Source organism: Schistocerca nitens, chromosome 2, assembly GCF_023898315.1.
Source record: "Schistocerca nitens isolate TAMUIC-IGC-003100 chromosome 2, iqSchNite1.1, whole genome shotgun sequence".
Classification (NCBI taxonomy): Eukaryota; Metazoa; Arthropoda; class Insecta; order Orthoptera; family Acrididae; genus Schistocerca; species Schistocerca nitens.
In genome coordinates, this window is record NC_064615.1 from 612,887,171 (window position 1) to 612,905,486 (window position 18,316).

General features: G+C 40.9%; 1 protein-coding gene across 4 annotated transcripts in view; it reads right to left on the reverse strand.

The window, feature by feature from the left end:
* LOC126236700 (brachyurin-like) overlaps positions 1-18,316 on the reverse strand; it is a 245,556-nt gene that overhangs the window by 117,684 nt on the left and 109,556 nt on the right. For all 4 annotated transcript variants that reach the window (XM_049946219.1, XM_049946218.1, XM_049946216.1 and 1 more), the window contains exon 4: positions 15,272-15,417. In XM_049946219.1, the coding sequence (XP_049802176.1) occupies positions 15,272-15,417 (146 nt within the window). The remainder of the gene's footprint in view (positions 1-15,271; positions 15,418-18,316) is intronic.

The following is an 18,316-nucleotide window of genomic DNA, read 5'->3' on the forward strand; positions in this document are numbered from 1 at the left end:
GCGTGGTCGTGTTTTTCATGGAGGGGGCTTGCACCCCTTCTTGTTTTGCGTGGCACTATCACAGCACATGCCTACATTGATGTTTTAAGCACCTTCACCTTCTTGCTTCCCACTGTGGAAGAGCAATTCGGGGATGGCGATTGCATCTTTCAACACTACCGAGCACCTCTTCATAGTGCACGGCCTGTGGCAGAGTGGTTACACGACAATAACCTCCCTGTAATGGACAGAAATTTTAAAAAGGCAAGCCTTATCTTAAAACAGTTCTTTAGTTAGGCTGAGGTAAACAAGTTAAATTCAAAACGGCTGAATGCTAAAGACTTAAAAATTCAAAAATATTTTAAAATGCCAAAAGGCTTACTTGAAAAAGTACTTTAAACTAGGCTGAAGGCCTTAAAATTAAAACAACTCTAATTTAAAACACAAAACCGGGTAGAAGCCATACAAGTTCCAACAACAAGAACAATAAAAAAAAATAGGGTAGCACACACAAGGGCACCAAGATGTTCGAGTGTCGGCCTGTAGTTCAAACACTAATGCTCGCTTGGATAAGACAGGCAGTCAGGCCAACCATTCACGATCCGACGACAAACCAACCGAACGAAAGTCAGTGGGCCCATCGACAAGATAACTTCCACTTCACGCGACCAGGGCACAACAGCGAGTTCAACGGAACAACGTGGAAGATATTGACGCCCACAACCAATCATCAACGGAGCTGTCAAACTACTCACCGTGCTGGACGGCAATAACACGATGAGGAAACTAAACTGCTTGAAATTTATGTCAACGCCCAGGGCAGGTAACCGCTGGTGCACTTCAATTCAAATAACCAAATACAGTGAAACTCCACAGGAGGGTGGCTAGAATTCTCGAACTTGAAAACCACGTTGTAGCTCGCAGGAATATCCCAACAGCCGACAACGAACTCCAAACGACACAATTTGGACAATCTTGACTTGCTGGTACGTTACATCAAAACTCAACTTTCGTGATCAGGGTCGGTGAGACACGGACCTCGAAGCAATCGGAACCGCGCCACACTCTCCGACACCACGTAGAGACCGCCAGCGGGCCTCGGTCAAACTACGCCCGGCCGAGAATTCCTCACTGCTCCACGCCAAGCGACCGACTCCTCAGAACCAGTACACTGACAACATTTAAAGTAACTTGTCAGTCAAAATCACACCAACTACACACAGTTTCACGAACATTTGCACGATGAACTAGACAATGCTAACGGCAGTGGCTGTACAATAACAGGGACGAATCACGAGTCGGCACACACAGCCAACCCATAAGATATCGCCGGCCAAATACTCGTCGTCTGGCAAGACGACCGACCGACGACCAACCAAAGTCGTCTCCACTCCAATCATGTGTGTTGGCAAATGTCGGGCGAGTCATGGCGGTCCGCACCTCACTGCTGCCGCGCCCCGACTGAACTTGTGCCGCGTGCCAACTCAAACACTGCCATGTCCGAACTAACTCAAAACACACGACGACCGGGAAGCAATAGCAGTCCAGCAAAGATAATACGGCAGGGCCTATATCGATAAGCGCCAGCACCTCGGTGACACCAGTAATTGAAAATTGACATAACGAGGTGGCAGTACGGAAAAAACAAGATGTAAAATAAGAGACGGCGCGAACACCAGCCACGCACGCCTCAGTGCCTTTTCGTGGCGATCTGCTACAGTGGCGCCTTACGACAGCGTCAAGGTCGTGGATGAAGTTACCACTTAGTTCTCTGAAGTGAAACTTCTCCCCTGAAACAGTTGCAATTTGCCATAGTGTTACTATTTATCTCCGGAATCCTAAATGCTACCACTTTTGCTTGCTCTCCACTTTGTGTCTCTGATTTCCTATCTTAGAATGCCCTTGATGGCTCCAAACAGCCTTAAGCGTAACAGCGTACAAGTCATTATGTCGTCAATATATGACGAAGTAGTCTACCAAGAACAAAGAACGGTCAGTTAATGCAATTTCTCAGAAACTATAAATGTTGTTCAAGCCAATGCATTATCAGACCATCAAAAATAAAAGGATTATACCTCAGACGTTGCATTTCACTGGTTATACAGAACGACGGGAACAAAGATGCCAGAATTTTTCTTCAAAAAGTGCTTTTGGAATTTTTACACAGTAAAAACACAATAACCTCTGTCTTTAACAATCTTCACGTTTTAAACACTGGGAAATTATACACGAAAGCTATATGTCCTGCTGATACTTACAAAACGGAATTGGGAGTACACTTAAGTTTCATCCAACTGTGGACGTTGCCAGAGTGGCAGAACTGTTGTGTTAACGTTCGAGAAAGGGAGACGTGGATGTGTAAATCATATGTGCTCCGGTACAGGCAAACGATGACCGCCGAAAAGCGCGAATCGAGAACTGAGCGCCGATGTGACTGCCTGACATCTGTAAAAATTCAAAATAGCCTTTTCTTCTCTTTGCTGCTCACTTAGTAGCCATTTTCTGTAATATGTCACGCTTTTGGTCATCTTGAAATATGTATCTGTTTGCAGTCAACTGAGCACCTATTACTTCTGTGATTATCTTTCAGATATGAGCCACTTGTTGTTTATGAAATCCTTGTTTTGTCATCAGTCAGAGTTTGCATAATCCATCAACAGTCTCACAATAATAAAATTTACCAGTATAGACTTGACACAGCGCCATTAAAAGCACACGGCGTCGCTGGTAGTGTTGTGACTATGAAAAATTATTTGGAAGACTGCAAATACGATCAGCTGCATTTCGCAATAGTGTGACTGTATTTTAAGAGTTCAGATACAATGATGCGAAAATGCTTAAACCGGAAAATCGGCTTAGTTAGCATAAAGTGATACTGAGTTGGCGACAAAGTACGAAATAATTTCATACATTCTCTTAACTCGAAAAGTTTAATTTTTATGATATGCTGACAGAGTGTCTTTCTGCAATCGTGAGACCCAGATTAATTGACTCCTAAAATAAAGATGGGGCTGATTAAAGCAGTTGATGAAAAACGGAATTCGAAAACGACTTGTTAAGGTAGTTATCAGCTTGTAAAAACTTAATAAAATACATGACACACAAATGTTGGCCTATTTATATTTTACTCCTACGGTTTCGAACATAAAATACGTTCACAGTCGTCAAAAAATTAATCTGCAGTTTTAATATGTAATATTGACTACAGATTAATTTTTCGACGACCATGAACATGGTTTTTTCCGGTTGAGCTCACAATTTCGAGTCAGAGAGATGTATGAAGTGTAGAGCGCGTTGTTTCTTGGCTCAAATAAGCTAGGTCGCAGAATGCTCCTGTACCAGGAGTTTTTTAGTGAAAAAACTATTGAACTGGAGAAAAACAAATGGATATCGAATTTTCCGCAAATAAAGTCTGATTATAACGTTCATGAAAACGAACAGCATAGAGTTTAAAATGTCTGGAGTGAAGCTAACCAAGGTTTATACATATGACGCGGCAGATGTTTTCAACACCAACGAAACTACGTCAATTTGCGCCTACATACCCAATAAAACTGTATCGCTTAGGGGTCAATCGTTTTCAGGGAGTCTAACCACTAAGGAAAGTATTACGTCATTGGTAACGTACATGTCAGATGGATCTCATAAACGATCCTTATTTGTCATCGGGGCAAGTTTAAAGCCATTATGTTTTAAAAATATACGGCCATGAAATGAACGTGGGTGCTGACTGATATGTTTACCGACTGGATTCTCAAATTCAGATTACGAGAAAAGCATTAAGCGTAGTTATTCTTGATAATTTTCCGCTACCCCGCAATAATAAATTAAAATCTATAAAGCATACAAATTTCCCTACGAACACCACAAATGTATTGCAACCGTGAGATTAACGTATCATACAGACCTTGAAATTTCACTATCAAAAGAACTTACTTGCAATCGTAGCAAATAGGAGCATGCGGGGATTTTTCCCAGTCTTTTAGATGCATTACATATGTTGCGATTACGTACGTTGCGATCTGTATGGAAGTTAGTGACGCCAGTGACATTTAATGAAATGTTTCGAAAGTTTTTACATTATTGGGTGGATTTACACCATCACTATTACACTCACCTACACTCTATAAATACACGACACACCTCCCACATTTCCGCAAGAGAAGAGGCCAAAGTGTGCCGAAGAACAACACCCTTTCCGACAACGGCTGTACCCACCCCCTGGGTTGTCACAACCAAAAATGCCATACGATACTTATTTTGCCCGCATCTCGTGGTCGTGCGGTAGCGTTCTCGCTTCCCACGCCCGGGTTCCCGGGTTCGATTCCCGGCGGGGTCAGGGATTTTCTCTGCCTCGTGATGGCTGGGTGTTGTGTGATGTCCTTAGGTTAGTTAGGTTTAAGTAGTTCTAAGTTCTAGGGGACTGATGACCATAGCTGTTAAGTCCCATAGTGCTCAGAGCCATTTGATACTTATTTTACCGGGCGAATTTGTTGCAGTCCATGAGGACCTTGTTTTCCTACTGTTAGTCGCGGAAATACGACGCTAGTCCTGCGTACATCCCCAGCCCTCTCACTCCTAATACTAACCAGCGGTACATTACAACCGACAAAATGTAAGACACTTGACCTCGGCAGTCTCATGACATCTTCAGAAATTGCAACACATTGAAACACCCACCGCTCAGCTGAATTATTCTACGCCCTAAGTAAGATCACTACAATACCACCAAAACAATTCTTATTTTAGTCTTCTTTAAGTATTTTATAATACAGCGCGGCAGTGCAAACAAAATGGATTTTAAATGGACGACGACGAATATGACGATTGAATAAACACAGCAGTTTCTGTCCCTAGATGCGGAACACCACTCGAAACACTCGCAGCTATTGAAATGCTCATTCGAGTGGTGACGTGAATAAAATGGTGGACGATATCGAGCAGTTTGTCGAAAATTATTTGTTTAGAAAGACATTGCAAAATACAACAACAGATTTTTTCCGAAAAAAAAAACGAAAACATATTGCTTACGGACTTCCGGTCTTCAGTTTTTACGTACAAGGGTAAATGTCAGGAGGAGATCGAATACTCTAACAAAATTTGACGAGATCGAAACTACAGCATAAATTCTATTAACACTAAAAACAATTTCGGTCCTCTCAATTTCGTGGTATGAATTTAGCGTCATACTCTTCTTAGAAAATGTCCTTGTCCTTTCTAAAATGCACAGAACTAGTTACATTTATCATACGTTGCCTGGCACAAGTAAATAATTTTCCTTTACCGACACTCATTCAGCGCATAATGTGTGATATGTGAATGCATATTTCAACCGAGAAATGCATTTCTGGTTTGAAGTTTAATTTTTTGTTTTATTCGTAAAAGTTCAGTTTAGCAGTTACTTTCTGTTTTCAGCACTTGGTCACAGCTCTATTTTCGCACCATTTAAAACATTGGCTCACTGGGAAAGTAATTTTTGTATGTGCTACTGGGGGTGCAACCTTACATTGTGATGGCAAGTGCGGAAATGAAAGGTTTTTTTCTTTTTTCTTAGTCATCAGTCTTTTAACTGGTTTGATGCTGCCTGCCACGAATTCCTCTCCTGTCCCAAACTCTTCATCTCAGCGTAGCACCTGCAACCTACGTTCTTAATTATTTGCTGGATGTTTCCAATCTCTGTCTTCCTCTACAGTTTTTGCCCTCTACAGCTACCTCTAGTACCATGGAAATCATTCCCCGATGTCTTAACAGATGTTCTATCATCCTACCCCTTCTCTTTGCCAGTGTTTTCCACATATTCCTTTCCTCTCCGATTCTGCGCAGAATCTCTTCATCCCTCATTTCATCAGTCCACCTAATTACCAACATTCGTCGGTAGCACCACATGTCTAATGCTTCGATTTTCTTCTGTTCCAGTTTTCCTACAGCCCATGTTTCACTACCACACAATGCTGTGCTCCAAATGTACATTCTCACAAATTTCTTCCTAAAAATAAGGCTAATGTTAGATACTAGCAAACTTCTGTTGGCCAGGAATGCTCTTTTCTCCATTGTAAATCTGCTTTGATGTTCTCCTTGATCCGTCCGTCATGGGCTGTTTTGCTGTCTAGATAGCAGAATTCCTTTACCTCATCTACTTCGTGACCATCAATCCTCATGTTTAGTTTGTTGCAGTTCTTATTTTTGCTACTTTCTTCGGTTTACTCGCAATCCATATTCTGTACTCATTAGACTGTCATTCCACTCAGTAGATCATGTAATTCTTCTTCACTTTCACACAGGATTACAATGTCATCAGCAAATCGTATCATCATATCCTTTCACCTTGAATTTCAGTTCCACTCTTGAAACTTTCTTTTCTTTCCATCACTGCTTCTTCGATGTATAGATTGAACAGTAGGGGCGAAAGACTAGATCCCTAGGATACACCCTTTTTAATCCGAGCACTTCGTTCTTGGTCCTCAATTCTTATTATTCTCTCTCGGCTGTTGTACAAGTTGTACATTACTCGTTTTTCTCTATAGCTTATCCCTATATTTTTCATAATTTCGAATATCTGGCACCATTTCATATTGTTGAAAGCTTTTTACAGGTTGACAAATCCTATGAACGTTTCTTGATTTTTCTTTAGTCTTGCTTCCATGATCAACCGCAATGTCAGAACAGCCTCTCTGATGCCTTTATCTTTCCTAAAGCCAAACTGGTCGTCATCCAACACATCCTCAGGTTTTATCACCGACACGTAAGTCGTCCCACATGATAATATACAGAATGATGGAAAAGGAAATTAAAGGTAAAACTGCAATGTAATAAAAGTATTTGACAGTCTAATCACAACACAGCCTGGTTCCAGCAGAACTAATGTATGCTCTGCACTTACCCAGAACCCTGAATACTGTTTACAGTAACAACACTAACAAATGTTTACTGCACGCTGTATCTAGGACAGTAACAAAGGAGTGTCTCCTCATTAGTTCACTGCGTTCTATATTTTATTCGTAGTAACAAAGAGCTTGCAATACAAGAGATATGTTTCACACTAGCGAAAAAAAGCAAATGGTCATAGCTCTTAAGGTACGCATTTTGGAGCCTGTATTTAGTGGACTTTTTGTCTTGTTTTCGTTCATATACCACCTCTCAAAATATTTTTAACACCCCATATATCCTCTTTTCCAATGACATACAATTAGCGCATAAGGCGTTATTTTGGCAATGTCATACAGTCCAGGATGTGAAGTTACGTCCTAATGTGTTAATTTGCAAAGACTCACTATTCACCCCCCTCCACACACCGCAACCACCGAACTCCCCCCCCTCAATCCCTCCTCGTATGATGACGTTAGTCGGAACACAAGCTCCGATATGTCAGAAAAACTGCAATGGCTTTGTCAATGATTCATAACATTCCCACGTTAGCGTTTCATGATTAAAGGATTGGGGTTTGATCCTCGATCCTCCCGAATCCCAGGCCATTGCCTCCAAAGGAGGAACTTGCTCGTCCATTGCCTCCATATGAGAAACTTCCTCGCTGAAAGATGTGTACACTAATCAACATTCCTTGATTCCATGAGTGAACTAAAACAACCGCCAATAGCTTCTTCAGATCAGTAACCGGAGATTTTTTGACTGGAATGCGTTATAGTTTTTCGCACGTTATATTTATTGTTGCTTTTCTGGTCCTCAGTCCAAAGATTACAATCAAGAACAGCTGCCAAGATGAGATACATAGAAGTAGATATCCTCGATGTAGAAAAACAGCTTAAATCACTTAATAAAGGCAAGGCCTCCGTTCCAAATTGTATACCAGTCAGGTTCCTTTCAGAGTATGCTGATGCAATATCTCCATATTTAGAAATTACATACAACCGCTGGCTCACAGAAAAATCCGTATCTAAAGACTAGAAAATTTCTCAAGTCACACCAATAAGAAAAAAGGAAGAATGAATAATCCACTGAATTACAGGATCATATCACTAACGTAGATTCGCAGTAGGGTTTTAGAACATATACTGTGTTCGAACATTATGAAGTATCTCGAAGAAAACGATTTATTGACACAAAGCACGGATTCAGAAAATATTATTCTTGTGAAACACAACTAGCTCTTCATGCTCATGAAGTAATGAGTGCTATCGACAGGGGATGTCAAACTGACTCTATATTTTTAGATTTCCATAAGGCTTCTGACACCGTTCCTCACAAGCGTCTTCTAACCAAACTGCGTGCCTATGGAATAATGCCTCTTGTGCGACTGGATTCGTGGTTTCCTGTCAGAAAGGTCACAGTTCGTTGTAATAGACGGAAAGTCATCAAGTAAAAGAGAAGTAATATCTGGCTTTCATCAAGGAAGTGTTATAGGCCCTCTGTTGTACCTGATCTATGTTAACGACATAGGAAACAATCAGAGTAGCTGTCTTAGATTGTTTGCAGATGATGCTGTCATTTACCGTCTTGTAAAGTCATCAGATGAACAAAATGATTTAGATAAGATATTTTTATGGTGCGAAGAGTGCTAAAAGAAATCAGCTAAATTTCGATTACGCGATAAGCCACACAAATCTGAAGGCTGTAAATTCAGTTAAATTCTTAGGGATTACAATTACAAATAACCTAAATTGGAACGATCACATAGATAATGTTGTGGGTATAGCAAACCAAAGACTGCGATTCAATGGCAGAACACTTAGAAGGTGCAACAGGTCTACTAAAGAGACTGTTTACACCATGCTCGTCCACCTTGTTCTGGAGTATGCTGTACGGTGTGGGATCCGCATCAGGTGGGACTGACGGATGACATCGAAAAACCTCAAAGAAGGGCAGCTCGTTTTGTATTATCGCGAAATAGGGGAGGTAGTGGCACAGACATGATTCGTGAATTTGAGTGGCAGTCACTATTTTTATTGTCCGTCTTTCACTTCCATACGTGGATGCACTCCTTACAAATACTAGCACAAAAAACCTCCCCACACTTAAAACTGTACTCGATGTTTACAAATTTCTCCTCTTCAGAAACGCTTAACTTGCCATCGCCAGTCTACGTCTTGTATCAATTATTTTGCTGCCCAAATAGCAAAACTCATCTACTATTTTAAATGTGTCTCATTTCTTAATCTAATTCCCCCAGCATCACCTGATTTAATTCGACTACATTCCATTATCCTCATCTTGCTTTTGTTGATCTTCATCTTGTGTCCTACCTTCAAGAGACTGTCCATTCCGTTCAACTGCTCTTCCAGGTCCTTTGCTGTCTCTGACAAAATTACAGTGTCGTCAGCAAATCTCAAAGATTTTATTTCTTCTGCCTGGATTTTAATTCCCACTTTGTTTCCTTTACTGCTTGCTCAGTATGTAATGCCGGAAATGCATATCCTCCTATTTCCATCTATTGTACTGTAAATTTTTTCCTTAATTTGTTATCTGAAGATAAGACATTTCTGTGTTTTTACATATTGTAATTGTTATAAAATTTTTATATATAGACTTATGCGTTGATGTCGATGTATAATTGGTTTGTTTTGTAAATATTATTTGTATTTTTACGCTGGATCTTGCCTAGGGAAAACTATGCTATCGAATGATTACATCGATAGGCCGGGTGGAGAACCAAAGTGTTTAGGATTTTGGAGAGTGTTATCTCTGGCGCGTGGAGCGCAGGCAGAGCAGAGTCTGGTTGGAGTAGGGCGGTGGAGCAGGTGTGATGAGTGACGCTCGCGAGAGTTCCCGCGCTTTCGGGGTTTGGCAGCATGTAATTGCGCTTGACTTGCTGTAATAGTTTCTGGCACAGTATCGCGGATGGGAAACATTAGCTGGCACACATCAAGAGCCCGTTTCGCCTGGTTACCATGTCGATAAGAAAGGCGCCAACATCAAGCTTCTGCAACAGCGATGGCTGACAATAAGTGATCGTCGCCACCTCCTCGATTGACGACTTCAAACATTCAATCAACCAGCAAGGAAGACTGAAAGCAAGTTTTAGAACTGTATGGCAGACCTCAGCTTTTCAAACTGTTCCATTTGCATCACTAAAATACAGCAACTTAGCATGAACCTTTGTTGCTCACTGTCCCAATTTCATTACCAAGCAGGGACCCTTTCTTTTCCGAAATGAACCCAAGTGTCGTTGAAATTCAAACGCCAGCATTAAAGTAATATCATTCAATCTCACTGCTTTAATTTCAAAGATCAGTTAAGGTATTCATAGCTGGCTACAATAACCAAACAGAACTATATTTAGATTACACAAGCACAAATTAAGAGTGCGAATTTTGTTACCATGTTTTAGCTTACCTGTGACTGCAGCTCAGCTTGGTACATACTAAATTTTATTATTGTTAATTGTTCAAAATCATTTAATTCAAGTTCAAAGATAAATCTCTTATTTCTAAATTGTGTAGATTTAAGTTGCTTTTGAGATGATTGTTGAGGTAGCCCAAGACTAACCTTATTTTATTTAATTTCGTAGTGCTTCAGAAAAAAAGTTCTCTATTAATTTCAAACACTAAATTAACTTTCAATTTTCGGGTTTTATTAATTCTTTTGCTAAATTAAGTCAGAGTGTAGCGAAATTTATTACTTCTGATAAACATTAAGTTTTCACACAACACTTGTCAACCTTTACTTGCCACACTTTTAGTGCTAATTATGTGTGCCTTAACCTTTCTTTTTCAGTTATTATAGTAGTTGTCCATAGGACTGGCGACCGTAATTTTCCCCAAATCTCAAATATCTCATTAACGCCAGTTAATTGTTAATGTAACGACCGCACATTTACTTTCTTTATTAACTTTACCCTTTTTCAAAATTAAATTCCACCTATTTCATTCGCATTTTTCCTTTCATTTTCACTGTCATTAAGGTCGATAAGTGACGGGGGAGGTTACAAGTATACAGATTGAGTAACATTGGGGATAGGCTACAATTCTGTGTCACTCCCTTCTCAGCCACTGCTTCCCTTTCGTGCCCCTCAACTCTTATAACTGGCATATGGTTCCTGTACAAATAGTAAATAGCCTTTCGCTCCCTGTATTTTACCCCAGCCACCTTCAGAATTTGAAAGAGAGCATTCCAGGCAACATTGTCAAAAACCTTCCATAAGTCTACAAATGCTAAAAACTTATCTATCTTCTAAGATAAGTCGTAGGGTCAGTATTGCCTCACGTGTTCCAGCATTTCTGTGGAATCCAAACTGATTTTCCCTTCTACCTACTCTTCCATTGTTCTCTAAAGAATTCGTGTTAGTATTTTGCAACTGTGACTTATTAAGCTAATAGTTCGTAATTTCACACCCGTCAGCTCCTCCTTCCTTTGGAATTGGAATTATCATATTTTTCTTGATGTATGATGGTATTTTGCCTGTCTCATACATCATGCTCGCCATATGGAAGAGTTTTGCTATGGCTTGCTCTCCCGAGGCTATCAGTAGTTCTAACGGAATGTTGTCTGCTCCCATGGCTTTGTTTCGACTCAGGTCTTTCAATGCTCTATCAAATTCTTCACGCGGTATCATATCTCCCATCTCATCGTTATCTACATCCTCTTCTATTTCTGTAATATTACCATCACTTACAGGGAGTCGGAACGATGCATTTCCTCCATGTTAATTTTAGCAAATAGAAGGAACATTTTTTATAAAACCATTAAACATATTCCTCTGAAATTTGAACTACATGTTCAGTGACTATTTCTCTACAAAGTTATAATGCCATGTTAAGAAATATTTATTGCTTTTTGTTTTACAATTTTTTAAGCAGATGTTTATTTTTTCTCTGAAATTTTGCACTTTTTCTTCTATAACTCTTGAATTATATAATATTTTTTTACAAATTGATATAAAAATGAAGGAAAGGAAGTAAACATTATTGTTATATATTTCATTGATATAGTGTTTGCAGTTTTTGAGAAAATGTTCCTCAAAGATGAAAATTTTAAAGTTACAGGAAATGGCTTCCAGACTTTTTTTTAAATACATTCCTGCCCCATATGATGGATTATCTGTATCCTCGTCTTTTTCCGGTGTTAATTTCTTTTCATTGGGCCTTTCTTCCCTTTTGCTTCATGTTGTAGGCTTTTGTCTCTTCTTCCTCCACCTCTTAGTCTTTCTTCATCAATTAGGCGCATTGTGTAAATGGTGTTGTGTCATGGTTGGAAATCTAAACGTTTCAGCACATCACATTTGACAATGTTTCATTCATTGTATGTTGTCACTGCATCATACACTCTAAAAGGCAATGTTTTTATCTGTACAAACACTTTTATGGGAGTCCTAATAGAAATTAAATTACTTACACTTTCATTTGGATTTTGTGTTTTCCGTTGCAAACACTTTTCCAATAAACTCGGCTGTGATAAATCTCTGAATATGGGCTTAATTACATCAATTACACACCGAGCGAGGTGGCGCAGTGGTTAGACACTGGACTCGCATTCGGGAGGACGACGGTTCAATCCCGCGTCCGGCCATACTGATTTAGGTTTTCCGGGATTTCCCTAAATCGCTCCAGGCAAATGCCGGGATGGTTCCTTTCAAAGGGCACGGCCGACTTCCTTCCCCGTCCTTCCCTAATCCGATGAGACCGATGACCTCGCTGTCTGGTCTCCTTCCCCAAACCAACCAACCAACCAACATCAATTACAGCATTTGTCGAACTGTTTTTATGGGCATATTCCTTTCCTGATTGGTACTTACACCATGAGCCATCACCTGTGGGGCACAATGCATGTTATCGGTGCTCATTTGTTGATACAGTACGAAAAAATAATGCCCATACTGCTCTCCTCATATGCTCAATGCTTCTTGTATTTTCCTAATATCACACTCATAATACCTCTGCAATCTATCAATTGCTTCATCTGTCAATCTTCCTCTTCCTCCAAGGGTCTTACCATCACTAAGCTTCTGGGATCCTAATGTCTGCTTTAGTTTGCACAAGTGAACCCCCATGCACTTCTGCACATGTCCAGTGCACTCCTGTTTTTTAATGTGAATTTCATTGCCATAAGGTTTGAGTTCCTCTACAGTTTTATACCCCTTAGAATCACCATCTCCTAGATAGTTAGTGTATCATACATTATACCTCTCCTGTGATCTGGAAAAAATTGCTTTCACTCCCTCTACTTCCATTGCACCACTTGTGCCGTGAAAATTTGCTTCACGACTTTCACTCTGTGCGGCCTTTGTATTGCCCTTACATCTACAATGTTTTGAGAGAAGAGCAACATCAATTACTTTGCAACTGTCTCCACTGGTAGCTGTCACAACTCTATTTAGAAATTTATGACATCTACATTGCCATGATCCATCTAAAGCAACAGTTAAATCTCTGCAATTCCCATTATCTGTCACAGCTTCATCAACTGCTTACTTCATTGTTGCTTGAGCAATATCTTCAGCAGAAGATCCTATCAATGCATTATAAAATCGAAACTTGGTTGGGGATTTTGGCAAGTTCATAATTCCACATAACATTGTACCTGCAGCACTGCCCTTGCCAATGCAACGCAAGCCATGCACTAGCTTAACATTTATATCATACACCTTCTTTCCACTATTACCACTCCGAGGAATACTGTTAGAATTAGAAAACGAAACTTCTGCAGCACATTTGTTACACTTCAATAACATTTTATATGCAAAACCAATGTGTGAACTTATTTTCAATTCCAGTCCTCTTTCTTTACAAACTTGGCATAATACGTTATGTATAAAAAAAAATTAGAGAGCAAGAAATTTTAAATTATTTCATTCACATCATTACTGTCACTTTCATAGTTCTCAAATTTTTCTTTGCAGTCACAAAGTTTCTTGTTGGAAATAGTTATATCACATTCATTTGGAGTAGTCGGTGACGCAGTCTGAGCAGCATCTCCCTTCGAAACAACAACACTCGATTGCTGAAACGTGGCATATTGATATCCACAATCCAAATACGTAAAATAGGTACGAGCAAAATTCATCAAATACGCAAAATTGAACAGCTAAACAACACAAAGCAAACTCCACAAGTCAATGCACACGGTATAGCGTTTATGTTTAGCGATATGAACAGTCACTTGTCACAAAGACAAATCCATACAACGTTGTAAAACAAAACATTGTCTAATTCCGCAAAGATACCCTGCTTGCAGCCAGCGAGCGGCGCCGTCAGAGGTGGCACACCAAGTCGCTACAACCGTTTACGCGGCGCGTCAACTTTACAGCGATAAAAACACACTTAGAACTCACTTAGAAGGGTGAAACCTTGATTTGTTTTATTCAGAAAACTCCAAATCATTTTATAATGAAAAAACCAAAAACGTCAGTTTTGTCATTTTCAACGTTCCGGCTCCCCTTACGTCTCCCTCTTGTAGACCTTCTACATACTTCTTCCATCTTTCTACTTTCCCTTCTTTACTTATGACTTGTTTTCCATCTGATCTCTAGGTATTCATAAAGGTGGTTCTCTTTTCTCCAAAGATCTCTTTAATTATCCTGTATGCAGTATCTACCTTATCCCTATGATATATGCTCCTACATTCTTAAATATATCCTCTAAGCATTACTGCATTTCCATTTTGCACTTCATGTTGATCTCATTTTTTAGGCGTTTGTGTTTCTTTTCGCCTGTTCATTTAATGAATTTTTATATTTTCTCCTTTCGTCAATTAAATTCAATATCTCTTCTGTTACCAAAGGTTCTCTACTAGCTCTCGTCTTTTTACCTACTTGATCCTCTGCTGCCTTCACTATTTAATCTCTCAGAGCTACCCATTCTTCTTTACTGTATTCCTTTCCCCTGTTCTTGTCGATCATTCCCTCATGCTTCCTCTGAACCTCCTTACAACCTCTGCTTCTTTCAGTTTATCTGGGTCCGATCTCCTTGAATTCCTATCTTTTTGCAGTTTCTTTATTTTTAATCAACAGTTTATGACCAATAAATTGTGGTCAGAATGCACATCTGTCCCTGGGAATGTCCTACAGTTTAAAACCTGGTTCCTAAATCTCTGTCTTACCATTATATACTCTGTCTGAAGCCTTCTGTTGTCTACAGGTCTCTTCCACGTATATAGCCTTCTTGCATCATTATTAAACCAAGTGTTAGCTATTATTGAGTTATACTCTGCACAAAATTCTACCAGGCGGCTTCCTCTTTCACTCCTTACCCCAGTCCATATTCACCTACTACTATTCCTTCTCTTCCTTTTCCAGTCCGCCACGACTATTCTATTCATACAGTGTATACAGTGGTAAGTTTTTAGATAGTGTAGGAAACTATTTGTCTATATGATAATGTATCCACATATGCGTTGGACTTACTGTTCAGCGGGACGTTGGTACCCAGGAAGAGGACGGCGATGTCGTATTCGGAGTGCACCGACGCCGACCTGGTGTAGATGGTCACGCGGCTAGGCTCAATAATGCTGAGACTGGTGAGTCCAAGCCTCACCTCCCACGTGCTGAACCTGTCGCAGAAAAAGAAGGTTGCAGCACAGGTTAGCGTTACGAAGTAAGAATATGCTGACTTAATAGTATTCATGAGAATTTTCTTCCTTGTTCTTCTTTAAGGCAGCGTTAATCTATACTACTATAGGCTCTGCTGTACTCAAACATTGGCAACTTTATGTCTGTTTTACTTTTGCGGCGAGATACTCTTCCTGTCGCCGAAGTTGTTTGTTACCTCAGGGAGGGAGTCGTGTGCTCATCTTGCCTGTGGATCGTGTATTTTGTATCTGCACAGGGCGTAAAAACGACGCGAACCGTCACTGTCGGCACAAATGTAAACTGTGCTAGCTGGCGGTGGCTCGACTACATATCCGGGGAGCTGAACCTCGGAAGAGGGAAAGGAAACTCGACATTCGAGTCGATCTACCGGGGATGCAAAGAGTCTGAACAATACGTAGAGATAAGCGTAGAGAAAAACACAAAACGTGACCAGCCCGAGGAACTAAACAACCAAGCACCAGAAACAAAGCACGGTGCAAGGTGAACGCCCCAGCCAAGGAAGTGTAAATCAGCTTAAAAACGCAGCACCTGTCTATCGCTGCCGACAGGTAAACTCCTGGTCAGTGACTCTCCCTATAAAATGCTTTGAGCACGCCTTCAGTGGCAGCGTGATCCACTATTCTGCAGTGAAACCTATGCCGTCCACATCGATGTCCAGAGACGGTAACGCTGATTCTGTCACCCCTAAAAAGGCCACGGAGCAGCGGGGGAAGGTGCAGGTCGGAGTAACGGATGGTCCGTCTGCATCAGTGGGGATGAGAACAAGTTCACGGGCGAGCGGGAAAAGGAAGGCACTTGTTCCAATCCCATGTAGTCCGAAGTGGGAGTCGCAGGATCAACACCACACTGCCCTATTCTGTGGGTGAAAGGATGCACACTGTATCAATTTAGTCCACGGGTAGAAATATGCCATGACCAACACCGTCGCCCTGCTGACACGTAAACCCATTTATGCGAAGCAAGAGCTGTTGAGGGCTCTGTGGAGGGGGCGGGCAGGGGTGTAGGGGAGGCTTCTCTCTAGGCACTTGGCCCGCCTTCAGAGCAGAGTGTGAGAGCAGAGTTACTCCGCATTCTGTTTGAGCAGTTTCTGCATCTGCTCGTGCTGCAGCTTTTGCTGCCGTTCCTGGAGGCGCAACTGTTCCTACTAGCACTGCAAAAATGCCATCTCCGTGATGGCCACCAATTAAAACTACAAAAGAAAGAAAAGGAAAAGCGTCACATGCATAACAATATCATACCTCTCCACTTTTGCATCTGCACAGGGGTGACAGATCTGCAAAACCACCACGCTCGGCACAAATTGTTGCAAGCTACACTAGCCGACTAGAAAGCCCATGACCTGAATCCCCAGGAGAAGGAATGAAAATTTGACATGTGAGTTGATCTATCGTGTGAACAGAGTCTGAACACTGCGTATAGACAAGCGTGGAGGAAAACACAAAACACGTGATGTAAATAGCACGGAACATATAAGTAAACGGAAATAATGGAGGACAGGTTCGAGGTAGTTGAAATCACTGTAAGGACGGACGGACGTGGCTTATCGCCACCGACAGGAAAACACATGGATCAGTGGATCTGTAAAATTGTGAACTTTGGATGATATACATCTAAATCTACATGATTACTCTTCAATTCACATTTAAGTGCTTGGCAGAGGGTTCATCGAACCACAATCATACTATCTCTACCATTCTACTCCCGGACAGCGCGCGGGAAAAACGAACACCTAAACCTTTCTGTTCGAGCTCTGATTTCTCTTATTTTATTTCGATGATCATTCCTACCTATGTAGGTTGGGCTCAACAAAATATTTTCGCATTCGGAAGAGAAAGTTGGTGACTGAAATTTCGTAAATAGATCTCGCCGCGACGAAAAACGTCTTTGCTTTAATGACTTCCATCCCAACTCGCGTATCATATCTGCCACACTCTCTCCCCTATTACGTGATAATACAAAACGAACTGCCCTTTTTTGCACCCTTTCGATGTTCTCCGTCAATCCCACCTGGTAAGGATCCCACACCGCGCAGAGGACGAACGAATGTAGTGTAAGCTGTCTCTTTAGTAGACTTGTTGCATCTTCTAACTGTCCTGCCAATGAAACGCAACCTTTGGCTCGCCTTCCCCACAATATTATCTATGTGGTCTTTCCAACTGAAGTTGTTCGTAATTTTAACACCCAGGTACTTAGTTGAATTAACAGGCTTGAGAATTGTACTATTTATCTAGTAATCGAATTCCAACGGATTTCTTTTGGAACTCATGTGGATCACCTCACACTTTTCGTTATTTAGCGTCAACTACCACCTGCCACACCATACATCAATCTTTTCTAAATCGCTTTGCAACTGATACTGGTCTTCAGATGACCTTACTAGACGGTAAATTACAGCATCATCTGCGAACAACCTAAGAGAACTGCTCAGATTGTCACCCAGGTCATTTACATAGATCAGGAACAGCAGAGGTCCCAGGACGCTTCCCTGGGGATCACCTGATATCACTTCAGTTTTACTCGATGATTTGCCGTCTATTACTACGAACTGCGACCTTCCTGACAGGAAATCACGAATCCAGTCGCACAACTGAGACGATACTCCATAGGCCCGCAGCTTGATTACAAGTAGCTTGTGAGGAATGGTGTCAAAAGCTTTCCGGAAATCTAGAAATACAGAATCAACTTGAGATCCCTGTCGATAGCGGCCATTAGTTCGTGCGAATAAAGAGCTAGCTGCGTTGCACAAGAACGATGTTTCCTGAAACCATGCCGATTACGTATCAATAGATCGTTCCCTTCGAGGTGATTCATAATGTTTGAATACAGTATATGCTCCAAAACCCTACTGCAAACCGACGT